The sequence below is a fragment of the Poeciliopsis prolifica genome, unplaced genomic scaffold (genome assembly GCF_027474105.1).
Source record: "Poeciliopsis prolifica strain line A6 unplaced genomic scaffold, Auburn_PproV2 SCAFFOLD009, whole genome shotgun sequence".
Taxonomy (NCBI): Eukaryota; Metazoa; Chordata; class Actinopteri; order Cyprinodontiformes; family Poeciliidae; genus Poeciliopsis; species Poeciliopsis prolifica.
In genome coordinates this window covers 3,883,946-3,897,669 of record NW_026562384.1, presented here as the reverse complement: position 1 = coordinate 3,897,669, position 13,724 = coordinate 3,883,946, and the positions used below count along the sequence as shown (strand labels likewise).

At 40.3% G+C, this 13,724-nt stretch overlaps 1 protein-coding gene across 1 annotated transcript in view; it reads left to right on the top strand.

The window, feature by feature from the left end:
* tenm1 (teneurin transmembrane protein 1) overlaps window positions 1-13,724 on the top strand; it is a 250,841-nt gene that overhangs the window by 79,326 nt on the left and 157,791 nt on the right. Inside the window, exon 4 of the mRNA XM_055034529.1 lies at window positions 7,150-7,393. Within this exon, the coding sequence (XP_054890504.1) occupies window positions 7,150-7,393 (244 nt within the window). The remainder of the gene's footprint in view (window positions 1-7,149; window positions 7,394-13,724) is intronic.

Genomic DNA, 13,724 nt, shown 5'->3' with positions numbered 1-13,724 from the left:
GCAGAGGAAGTCGCATTGACTTCGCATCTTGAGAACTTCCAAAGTAATTACCGACAGCGTAGGTAAGAATTTGCCAACTCGTTGCTCCCTAGCAGTGGGTTTATGATGGATTGCAAAGTCCACTTTCACACATGTCTTAAAAGGGTTTAAAGTGACAGAGGAGCACTCACACAAATGCGATGTGAAAGGAATAGGTTACACGGTTTTTGAAAAGTCTTCATTCAGATCCATTTTCTCAGATTTCTCTTGATGGGACTCAGAGGTAACCAACTAGTGTTGACTTCTGAAACAATGTCACAATATTTAATTATCTGCTGTTGAATCCACCATGTTCTCTGATCGGAAGAAACCTCAAATATTTTGTCTACATGCAAAATGCTACCCAGTGGTAGAAAGCTAAAGGTTTACTATTCCAGGCCAGGAAAATGACTCTACAGGAATTGTTGCCCAGTCAAAGTTCAGATCCTAATTCGATTGCGGATTTTTGACTTAAATATAAATCTTTAGATGTTATCCATCCAGTTTTGGATGAAGCTGAGCTCTTTTGCAGAGACTGGACAAGAAAAATCAGTTTCTAGGAAATTCTAAGATAATAGAGACATATATGTCAGAAGACCCAAAACTGTAACTGCAGCCAAAGATGGCTGTTTTCTGATTTTTTTTTTTTGTTGAAACCATCTAATATTTTCCTTCCATTTCATAATCATCCAGTCCTTTGCAAAATAGTACATGTGAAATACCAGTAAAATAAGTGGAAGCTTGTAGTTGTGGGGTGATAAAAATCTAACATAAATCTTTCATCAGGTAAAAGTACTTCAGGTGGTCCATATGGTTTTGAATCCCTGCTTCTTAAAATATCTTCAAGAGATACATTTACAGCCGAAAATGTTATAAATTTGATATTTTAACGGTATGAAAGAAGGTATAACCCGTTACAACGATGTTTCTGTTTGTGGACATTCCTGCATGTTCCACCAATAAAGCTCAACAAGCCGCTCATTTTGTTAAGTGGGGACTTTCAGGCGCTCACTAGGCAAATATGTTCCAAGATGAAGTCATTATGTAAAATTTAAAACAATTTGCTTTGCCAGTGAAGCATGGCAGACTGAGAAAAGTATGAGCTCTTACAGCTGTGGATTCCTCGGGGATTTCAGGCCATGCGTGTTGCAGAATGTCCATACATGAGCTCGCCCTGCACCATAAGAGTTTATCTATTGCCTGGACAACCTCTGGTCTCCCAGCAAGCAGCCTATACGCTTTCTTGATACACTGCATAAGAGATGGTCTACGTTGTCGGATTCCGATGTCATTTACATCGAGTAATATGATCCAGTGATGAGGGTGTTGGTCAAACACTTATGAACAAAGGAAGGTGCCGGGAAAAATTGTGTCATGTTTCTCACATGTGTTGCGCGCCGGACTGGAGCTATTCCATCAACTTTTAAAAGCCGCCCCGAACCTTCGAGAGACACACTAGTTCTCACGAGAGCCAGTAAGTACACTTCACTATTCGGTGCTTGCTTCCGTGTTACTTTGATGTTTTGACACGTTTCCCCCGAAACCGATGTGTTAAAAACTCAAGACAGCCCAGAAACCCCCCGGCGTCCTCCGAGACAGCAGCGAGGTCTAACACAAGTCTTAAGTCTTGTTTGGATTACGTTACAGCTGAGGTCAGATATTTTCATTAAAAAAAAGAGAGAGACATTTACCTGTTAAGAAACCAGGTTAAATTCTTTTGGCTTCAGGTCAGCTAGTTTTACTGAAGCAATTTGTGTTTGCTCAATGCCGGAGTAACAAGAGACAGGATTTTCTTTTCACTTCATTCAAAGTCGGATGTTTACGCACGCCGTTCAATGGTTTTAAAAACAAAATGAAGAAAAATTTTTAGGTTTTTTTTTTTTGTTTTCTTTTCAATCTCTAATATAAATCTCCCACAATTATTATACCGAGTGATTCCGACCGACTTAAACAAGAAAAGCTGAATCAGATTTAATGTCAGACAGTAAAAAACATATAGCCTATATACATATACTTTTTATACCGCTTGTGTCTTTATCTGGTTTTAAATGTATGAACTTCAAACAACAGTTCAATTATTTAAAAAGAAATTGAACTTTTTGTTTAAAAACAAAGTTATTTTTTGTTTTAGAAATAACAAAAATAAAAAAACAATGGAGGCTGACCGGCTGGTCTTCTCCAAATCAGGGACTTGTGCTCTCGCTCTTTGCCGTGGTGCAGCAGACCCGACTACTGATAAACACCTAATAAAAACCCCAATCAATAAAACACCAAATCATCTTCCTTCACAGACCAAAACTGATTCAGCACCTCAATCGCAAAGTGAGAGGAGGATGCCGGCTCGACCTCACAGCTCCATGTGTGCACAGCGTGTGATTTTCTTTTCTTTTTCCTCCCTTTTTCTTTCTCTGGGGGAAAAAAACAAAAAACAAAAAAAAAACAGCTAAAAACATCTACCTCCGAAGCCGTGAAAGCACAAGGGCTTCTGGTGAGACTCAAAGGACTTCCAGTTACTGATGAATCAGATAGACTGCTAAAAACTGAAGCACCACTTTACGGCTCCTTGTGGATTACAGTGGCACAACGCGCAGTAGTGCTCCGAAAAAAACACGTCGGTTTGTCCCTCGACGTGTAATTTTCAGTACTCTGCGGCGGTCGAAGTAAAAAATAGCTTCAATTTTCCACATCCATTAGCTTAGACTAAACAATAGTGATGTTACGTGATGTGCTGAGGCTTCAAAGCGTGTCGAGTAATGGAGGGGGCATTTCCTAAATGAAGCTTGCTTCATTTAGTGGAGGAGCCGGATGACGTCTGAAGCCTCGCTGCCCGGCTGTACCACGTGACTGCTTCAGGAAGTGGTTCAGATTTTGGCGAGGGGTTTGACAGCTTTAGAAACCCCACAGGCTCCATTCAAAATGTGGGTTGTTGTAGGCGAGTTGCGGTCAGTTGAGAGAGTGGATAGAGGTTTGATAGTTTGGAGAGTGGTTATTTAGTTTGAGACAGTTAGTTTGGTGTTTGGAGAGTTTAGGAGAGAGAGAGATATAGAAAGGAGATTTAAGAGCATGACTTTTCATGCTCTTAAAAGTCATGCTCTTAAATTTGACACTGGAGAAGCAGTGTCAAAAAAGAGGAATCGTTTGAAACCACAAACTGTGGAGAAATTGTTGTTTCTTAATAAAAATGCATGAAATCATCCAAGTTACACAAGCATTAGCCTATTCACTCCCTAGTTCCACAAGCACTTTCACTGTCCTCTGCTTGATTAAGCCCAGGCCATTTTTCTAGAGTCACAGAAAAACATTATTACACAACATGCCATATCACATGACACTACTATTTTGGGAAAAATTACACACAGAGAATACATTCAAACTATATTTTATTATATATATATACATACATAATTTATGTAGACAAATGATTTCGTCCTACACCTTTTGTGACGTCATTCCCAAGAGCCATATTAGACAAAAATTCAATGCATCACACGTGTTAAGATACAGCTGGCTGTGATTATACACCTGGCCAGTAGGTGGTTTCATGAGCACATGAAGCTTCAAGAAATGAACCCTTTCTCGAACCAGTTGGCTCAAGTAGTTCAATGCCTCATGAGGCTTCATCTCACCATCACTACTAAACAAACGGCGCAAGTCGAACGACACAAGCCTCGTAATGCTGCTGAAAGCGCCGCGTGAATGAACGAGACAGACAGGAATAAAAAAAATGAAATGTCGACTCACCATGACGACGCCTCGAACACTTCCGGGTTCAGGAAGAAAACGTTCAAAGTCGGTGAAGCGGTCGTTGTTCATCCGAAACATGTGGCGCGTTGTGAAAATTCACTGTTTTCCATTAAACGCACGTCGACGCAGTAAACAAGAGCAGCGGGAAAGGCGGCGTCTTGGCCGCCATTTTTTAGTGAAGTCATGAAATGAATATGTGAAGCGAGCGTCTTGATCGATGAGCAAATATCCTGCGCCTTTGAACAGATGCAGAGGTTAACTCGCAGTTTTTTTTAACAAAAAAAAACGCAACAAAGACAATTCAACCGTGTGGGAAGATAAATTTAAAAAAAAATCTTTGAAAGCAAAAGAGGAAAAAAATAACATTTGTGGTTCATCAAAGGTTGGATGACGCATTTAAACTTGTTTTTATTTCAAAGAAGAGAACAAATGTACCAAAAAGATATATATTTTTAATGAATTTCAATAACTGAAATTTGTTGTACAAGCTTAAATTGAATGAGGATTTTCCCTTAATCCACAAAAGATAAAATAGTCATAGGCTTATTCTTATGCAGAAATCCCTTTAAATACTTGGCTCAGAGAATCCAGACACAGTTTGCAGCTGCCATTTCTCTCTCACTGGATAATTTATTTAACATTGTTCTTAGCACAATATGGTAGAGTTTATTGGTTGCCTGCTTTTTAAAGCATCTTACCTCTTACCTCTACTTTTGAGGTAAGATAAGATAAGGTAATTTTATTTATACAGCACATTTTTAAGCAACAAGTCAGTTCAAAGTGCCTGTAGCTTGTTTTATCCAGTCCAAACCAGTTTAGTGTGTGTCCAAGTTCAAACTGTCGACCCGTTCAGTTGATGGGAATTTGAAGAATTTCACAACATCATCGAAGGGCAGATTTTTTTATGTTTATTTATTTATTTTTATTTTATTTCTTTTTATCAGCATCTCAAAGTCTACGTTGATTTAAAACTTGAATAGTTCTGCCGGAGTTCCAGTTTGGAGAACTGGTTTAACTGGATGCTCCAACATCACCACAGTCCCAAACAACTGGTTTCGGAACAACCGAAGCAGGCTGACTTGAAGATTCCCGATCGCCCCCCGAGCTCAACCCTTTAAAAATGTGTGTACTGTGTGTGCCCACAGGCTGGGCCCGTGGGCAGAAAAACCACACAATTTACATAAATTCCTCCAGTTTATTTATTTATTTATTTATTTATATGCAAAAGAAAGTGCTCAGATATCAAGCCAGAATGATCCCAGAAGCTTATTGACAGCTCGGAAAGTGTGTTGTCATGTAGGAACATTGGACGCATTCACACACTGGCGAGTGAACGTTACCCCGAACTGCTACTGTTACAGCTTTTAAAATGGCATTTGAGCCGGACAGATTGCACTGTGGGAATATTTAGAGGAAATGTTTATGGAGCATTTACAGAACTGTTTCTGTTCTGCATTCTCGCATATCTGCGACTGCCTCGCGCGTGCGTCTTCCAAATAGGATCTTTTAGCATCTGATGGTGATAAAACCTGTTGTGGCGAGTCGACGGCCGGTTCGGAATGGGAGTCCACAGATTTTTTATTGTGAAAATGTTGACTGTAAAGCCTTCTGTTTAATTTCCAGTCCGCGACGTCGGAGAAAGATGTGGTGTCAGTTTTAAACATAACGGTGACTGAGCTGCAGATTTATGCACAAGTTGTGCTGGCGGTCGAACAAAAAGACAATCTTTTTTTTTTAACCCTAAGTTTGCAAGACAAACTCCAAAATGTGCCGTTTGGAGTTTGTCTTGCAAAGGCCTTCTCTTGAATTGGGAGGTAATCTCCCAGGTAAGCCACATTTGAAGGCACTGAATTATTGCTGACATTTTGGCAGCAAGTACATTTAAGGGCTAAGAGTGTGTCTGGCTTCGCCGTGTAAGTTTAATGTTTTATTCACTGTCAATATAGCTGAACAGAGCGGGTCTTCTGGGATGAGGGGTTTGCCTTGCTCACAGTCATACTACAGACAAATGGTACAAGTTGTCACCTTAAGCTGAAAAGCTAATGTCCTAATTTATAACGTCTCTCTCTTTTTTTTTTTTTTTTTTCTGAAGCCTTCAACAAGCTTTCGGCGTAACTCTGGCTTGAAATTTAAACACTCTTCTCGGCAGAATTTGAAGAGTTAATTTGAATGAGTTGGTTATCCGGAACAGGTAGGGCTGTTTTGTCTTTGTTTTTTTTTTTATTTTAGCACAGTCTGAACATTTTCTGGAGCATTTTGGTGAGAACCATTCAGGAACCTTTATGTCAGCCTGCTTTATCCAGTCCAAAGCCAGTCTCCCAGTGTCTGGAACCATTGTTTGTTGGAACAAACCAAATCAGTCCAAGTTTTAAGCTTTTTTTTTTTTTTTTTTTTACAATTCAGGTATTTTCGAACAGCGGATTCCTCCTTGCTTGTCAATGAAGGTTATTTTCAAAGCCACTTTACTACGGAGGACATCTTCAGTGTTCTGACGGACTCGAGTCTTTGTCATTGTCCTGGAAAATCAGGGCAAATTTTCCGTGGTCGGGGTTGACGGCGTGTCCCGTCGTGGGGATGACATTTCAACGCAGTTGGGTTTATGTGAATATACATTTGAGCCTTTATGTATAATTTAGATTGTGTGAATATTATTTGACCTAATTCTTGTTTTTTTTTTTTGAGAGCTTCTTATTCTTTCCTACATCACCATTCATTCCTTCCTGAAAAAGAGTGGTTCAAATAAAGCACGAAACGCACAAACTTAAAACGGCACGAGGTGTCTAAACGAACACGGCTCTTTGCCCAGACGCATCATCTTCGGCGGCAGTCTCGCACTCCAAACTCCACCGAACGCACCCTCATCCCATTTGGAGAGAGAGACAGAGAAAGAGAGAGAGCGAGAGTGAAGCAGCGGGCGGGAAAGAGTCACGGGGAGGGAGAGTTATGGTGAAAGAGAATGATAGATGATGGACCGCGTGAGCTCTCGCCAGACCCTCAGGTTACCAGTGTGAGGCTGTTACAGCTGGCTTGCTCATTCCGCCGAGATCTCATAATAAACATCACATGGGTAGTTTGGGCTGGCGGCTGCGGATTAAGCCAGAGCTGTTAGCTCTTTAAAGACTGCTCAATGCTGCAGCCGGCCAAAAATCTATTTATAGGGCGGCTGGAAGTGTATCAAAGCAGGTAGGTTGGGGAAAGCACCGGACAGGGACCGTTTTAAGCTGATTTATGTCCTTCAATCAGCGTAATAACAATAAACTGTCAACTAACATTCTGCTTTTATTTGTAATTTATGATACGGTGCTCCTAATAAACCTGTGTTTATTTCTCTCCTGTCCCCCTCCTCTCCTTCCCCCGTTTCTTTTGCCACTCGGTGTCTATAAGCAGAGCTGCCCAGCAGTCCAGGTGGCCAGTTTACTTTTCGTCCGCTCCCCCCGCCGCCGCCGCCGCCCCACGCCTGCACTTGCGCCCGCCCGGCTCCTTACACTCAAGTCAGCCTGCAGAGGAAGACCATGCCGACGCGGTGTCAGAGCGGCCAGGGCGGCCAGGGGGCAGACAACAGCTCGGCAACAGACCAGGCGCAGCTTCACAACAGCTGGGTGCTCAACAGCAACATCCCCCTAGAGACCAGGTAACAGAACGCAACAAATGCAGCTTTTGTGTCGCAGAGGAGGAGGACAAGAGCGCCAGTAGAAGCGGTTGATGGGATTTTTGAACGATACAGACAAATCCTTCAACTCACTTGATTAAAGGCATTCCTTTTAACAGACTAAAGAGGCTTCTTGTATTGAAGAAAAGTCAGTCAACAGCAGGAGCATAAATTTTATAGTTTCTTTCAAAAGGGGGAAAGTGGGATGATGACAAATGGACTACTGGATTGGATGCAATGTCTGATTAAATGCTGGTGGGAAGTGGGCATCGACCATTTTGCTACTTCTATTTTCTCTTCCAGAATAGTAAAATACAAGTGTTTGCTTCAGGAAACTAATGTTCTGAAATATTCCAAAAGAGCTTATGTTGGTTCCAGTGGATCGGATCAGCACTTGTGAAAGGGGCGGCGAGATGTAAAATAAGCATTTTTTTTAGCTCAACATAAAGTCAAGTCAACATTTCCAACAGCCTGATCTGACCAAAGTGCTTCACAAAAAACCTCACAGGTAGATAAATAATAGAAAATAATATTAAGTTTAGTAAAATAAAAAAAGACAAATATAAAATTGCCAAAGGTACCAAAGGCTAATAGCAGGAATAAAAACCAAAACAATCCTTAATTTTCCATCTTTTACCTTTTCTCTTATGTCATCTTATGCAGTTATTTTCTCTTCAAATGCACACTTTGAATGTTGCCCTGATTCTTTCATGCATTTTCAAGAAATCCTTTGAGCTGCATAAAAAGCCTGGGTTTCCGAGCTTCCGCATTACAGATCAGCCCTCCCTCACTTGGCTCCTTCAGACTAGCCAGCAGCAATTAGCAAACACCTAGCATACCTGCGCATCTGCTGAGCTCATTGTGAGAGCTAGTTCTCAGTGAAACTGCTCCAAATGCAGGAGCGACAGAGACGAAGAAGAAGAAGTGAAGATTTGGTGGAAAGAGAAGACAAGCGAGAACCACGGAATGCAAGAATCCAGTAACAAAAAGCCAGCATGACAGCAAGGGGAAGCAGCAAGGAAGCAGGGGTTAAACAGGAGGAACCACCGATGAGGAATTAGAAAGCGGTGGTTAAATGAATGCTGGAGCAATAGGACGACCCAGTTGACTGGAATCAATGAGGAAAGACTGAACTAAAGTAAAACAGAAACAAGAGGGATCTATTGGAAAGAAACTGAGGAACACAGAGATAAACAAAGGCAAAACAACTCAACTCAAACAACCCGAGATCCTTTCAGGTAGAGCAGCCATGTTGTGATGACTTCCTGGAGGCGGAGTGTAGGAAAGAGCAGGAGTTTTTAAAGATGTCCAATTTCAAGGCGTTAAATGTCGTGAAGTCATATTTGATGTATGTTGCATCTTTAAAACAGCTGAAGTTAACATAGTTACGTGGCTGTGCTATTAAATGGCAATATGTGCCTGAAAAATACATAATACTTCTCCTTTAATATCTTAAAGCTTTCTATTTAAGCGTGCCAAAGGTATTGATGCACTTAAAAAAAGGTATCAATAAAATAAGAAACGTACAGTTTACAACAGTTCATAGCTAGAAAAAAAGCACATCTAAAGTTGGTCAGCGTCGAACCTAAACTTCATAATTTATGACATGTATTATTACATTATCTACATTATTATCTTCGAGGCAGATATTCCCGAGTCTGAGCTGCTTCACTGTTTCCTGAGAGTCAAACTGGAAGAAGAGCTAAAAGTTAATAAGAGTCTCTGAAAATGGAGACTTCTTTTCATGGCCTGTTCGGATGTTTGATGACCTAGCGGGATATGGAGTAAAATTAAAGGCTTCACATGACAAAATATTTTCCTTTTCGCAAAAACTGCCTAACGGCCGGCAAGAAGTTGCTTTGCACATTCTGATTATTTTTACCACATGCAATGGTTTATTAGGATAAAAGCAATTTCCCTCTGAACATGATCACATCACAAACCTTCAACTTTGAACCGTATGATTGTCAATTAAGGATAGAAAGAAAAGAGAGCGATTAACCTTCATGATTTTATTGGTTTTTTTATTTTGTTGAAAAGGAGAGTCCAATGTAGTGGAAGGCAGCTTTTCTAAGAGCAAAATGATACAAAGCGGCTTGGAATAGCAGAAAAACAATCATTAGGAGAGACTTTTGACTGAGGAAGGATTTGTTGAGAATAAATAACACAGTTTGTCGAAGGTGAGCAGAAGTGCTGAGGAACTTTGAAAGAAAAATCTCAAAGTCCAAGAGTCGATTTATACTAGAACATGATCATCTGTCATGGTGAGCTTCTTAATAATATTCCACTTTTTTGTGCAGAAGACAAAAATTGTTCTTCACAATATTATTTAACTGTTTTTTGACAAATTAAACAGTTAGAAAGTGATAAATAGATGAAATAAACATCTTATTAAATGTACATGCGAAGATAGCATGTGATTATATGCACACAGGAAACTGAGTTACAGTCACTGAATTTTCCAAATCACATGCCAGCTTTGGAGTTGCAAAAAAAAAAAGCACCAAATTTGGATGAATTTGTTTTCAAAACTGTCAAAACAACTGAAGGTGACACAGTTACTTGGCTGTCCGATAACTCCATGCACATAATGGCACCTTTTAACTTTAAGCATTTTTAAGTGTGTACAGTTTACATATGGGTTTGTGAAGAAAACCAATGCAGCCACTCCTGTTCTCCGAAAAGCCAAACATTGCTTTTCCTCAGCCTGTGAGAAGGGGAACAAATTAAAAACGCCTTTCCTACGTGCCGTGATTTAGAAGACAAATGTGCAGTGTTTTCGCTCCCAAGTTGGCTGTATGGATATAAACAGGTATTTATAAGGATTCTGAGCTTCGCATACTTAATTAAACATACTTGTATTGTTATAAACCCCAGCAGATTCACTGAAAAATGAATAAATATAGATAATAATAAATATATAAAGGATTTATCTCCATTACCTGCGATTTTTGCTTGGCTAAGTAAGGTCCAAGCGATAATTGGGAGAGTTAAAAACCCTCTTCCTCGCCTGTAACTTGCAGCACAACTTTCGGCAGATCAGCCCCTCAGTAATTCGAGGCATTTTTACCGGGCTTTTTAGCGCGCCATCAAAGTCGTGACAAAGCTCCAGTTTTCCAGAGGATTTCAGTTGTTTCTCCCACCGCTGCCGCCGATAGATTATTCATGACACCTGCATTTGGTTTTAAATACTCCAGAAGTGGAGTTTCTGAGACGCGCTGAAGGAATGCCGTCCCATCAAACGGAATTGAGGCCGCACGAGAAATAATTTATCCCCCCTCAAAAATTATTTTCCTATCCTTCTTCCTCTTCTTCTTCCTCTTTGAGGCTGCTTTGGAGAAGGGGAGGCAGCAAAGGTGCAACTGAATCTGTTTGCATGTTTGATGAGGGGCTCTGGCGGCGCGGCTGAATCCTGGTGTTATGAGAACGGGCCGAGATTGGCAGGCTGCCACGCCACGAGAAGAAGTTTTAATAAGTTATGCATTAGGGCCATAATTAGATCACACCTCATTTAAAGGAAAGGAAGAATAAAATTAGATTCTGTGAGAATTTAAATTAATCATTGTCCAGACGCGAGTATCAAAGAGAGAAGCTTGTCATGGCTGTAGTGTAATTACAGTACTTTTGTGTGCTCTTCTGTGAGTGTGTGTGTTTGCTCTTAATGAAAATACGACTTAAACAAAATTCATTATCTTTTTTTTTTCTCTGCCGTTCAGATTGTTCAGCCAATATTTGCAGGCCAGAAAAGCACTTCCTCCCAACGAGAGACGCGATTACGAACCATCATTCCTACATCGCCTCTATAGGGTGATGTTTTTTTTTTTTTTTTTTTTTTTTTTTTTTGCAGCGATACATTTTCTGCATTTGGGACTTTATAGTCAAATAAGTTTTATTTGAAAGTGTGCTATTAGTTCTAAGCCATAAAATGTAATCACATTCATAGTCAATAGAATAGTGTCCTTCTATAACATAATTCAGACATTATTGGCTCTTTCCTATCAGGCTTTTGACAAAGTCTTCGCTGCTTAACTGTTTCTGGCTGGATTTAATATTCACCCTCTCCTCTCTCTCTCTCTCTCTCTCTCTCTCTCTCTCCCTCTGCCCTTTGTCATGTTCTTAGACACTCTGATAATCTAATGATTTCATATTTCCACTGCAGCCCTCACAGTTCTATCAGCTCAATCTGAGCCACAAGATTAACGATTTGTCAAGTATTTACAAACCTGACACAGAGGCTCACACTAACAGAATTATAAGTGACGCTGTGACCTTAATAAGGATGAGGGTGGTGTAAAGAAAAAAAAAGGGGATAAAGTCTTGTGTTGTCAAGTGCGCTTCCATTATCCTTGATTCGTGTTTGATGAATCCATATTGAAATGTATTGACGTTGCGTCGGCTGAGATTAAGAATGTTTGAAGTGCGCATGGATTTTCGTTTTTGGCTGAACATTCGTTATGTTTCTGGAGAGGCTGTCCTGTCGTCGTGGACGGATGCAGTTATGGATATTCAATATATCTGGCTGGGCCTCACACTGTGTGTGTTAGGAGGCATGACAAATCTTGGAACTGTTAGGAAAGGACTTGAGCTCTTCCTTTTATTAGTCCAGACAAGACTCCCTCAGTTGCTGTCTTTTCATTGAGGACATTTTTTAAATGTGACTCTTTGACACATCGTTGAACTGTTTGGACAGGACACGTGAAGCAGGTCTTCATGTGACTTTTTACGCAAAATTGTGATCCTGAGATGAAGAATTTTTGATGCCTGTCGATGTTTTTTTTAAAGAAATTGTCTGATTGTATAATTCTGGAGGATTCTTGGAATTTGCCATTGGCACTGCGTGTCTAAATTGTAGAACTAGCTCAGAAAGTTTTGGTGTTTAAAGAATTGCACCTTCGTCTTGGACCCGGGTTGCATAACGTCACAAACACATTTTTTATGAACGCCCTTGGCAATGAGTCGGACCCGGACTGATCAAGTTCTGCCAAATATCCTTCAAATTTCCACCAGTTTGTTTATTCCAGCAGTCCTTCAATGCCTTTGTGTCAAGAATTTCTCCATCAGCAGCGCCAAGGACGAAAGACAACTCAATAGTATAATTTTGGAGCAAACTGAGGAATGCATTTTATTTTGGGGGAACAGAGATGGCGAAGGTTAATGAATCTATGGTGGCTAACTTGACCTTGATTGTTCCTTTCTTTTCCTCTCCCACCGTTTCCTGTAAAGGGACATTGTTATGTGTTTCCCATGTAAAACATTTTTATATATATATAACAAACATGACTTAAAGGAACACGCATGACTTCAAGCACAGTGGCGCAGTTGGTAGCACTGTTGCCTTGCACCAAGATGATTCTGGGTTCGATTCCCGGCCGGGGTCTTTCTGCACGGAGGTCGCATGTTCTCCTTGTGCATGCGTGGGTTCTCTCCGGGTTCTCCGGCTTCCTCCCACAGTCCAAAAACATGACTGTTAGGTTAATTAGCCTCTCTAAATTCTCCCTAGGTGTGAGCGTGTGTGTGTGCATGGTTGTTTGTTTCTGTGTTGCCCTATGACAGACTGGCAACACAGTCTGTCGCAGGGCTGTGTTCTCAAACAAGCATTAAAGAATCAAGGAAACATTCCAGGTTTGTTTTTGGTGAGGTAATAATATTACAACATGATGTCAAGCTCAAAAAAGTTGATTTGACATAATAGCACAATAGTATAGGGAAACAAACTATAGACTCAGTGTATAGACTAGTGCGATTCCTTATAGGTAAACTGGTTATAAATAACTATTATAATACTTTGAGTGTCAACAGCATGATTCTTGAATCAATATTCCTTATTATAACTTTTTTTGTTTTGTAAAATAAACATAATTGTGGCTGGAAGAAAACTCCAAAGCAGATACATACTGTGGCAAGACGAATGCTTTGGTAAAATAATTAAGACACTTACAATAAAATGACTCGGGGAGAAACTAAATCAGAAAGGACACCATGATGGACACATTGGAGAACAATAATGAAAAGGAAATCAAGGAGGCTTAAATACCGAGGCCGGGTGTGGGGAAGTGACAGTGGAGCCAGACGAACTAATCAGAAGGAAATCAGGAGATGGAAAACATCTGTGAAAGGAGGGGGAGGAAAGAGGCAGAGCATAAACACTGGAGAAGAACCGGAACTCAAGGAAACTATAAGTAAAAAAATAAAATGACACCAAAGACAACCAAACTCAAAAGCACAAAAAGCGGAACACGAGAATAAACAAGAAAACCCAAGTCAAAGAAGGAATAAAAATGAAACTAAACATGGCTAGACCAGTTAAACAACG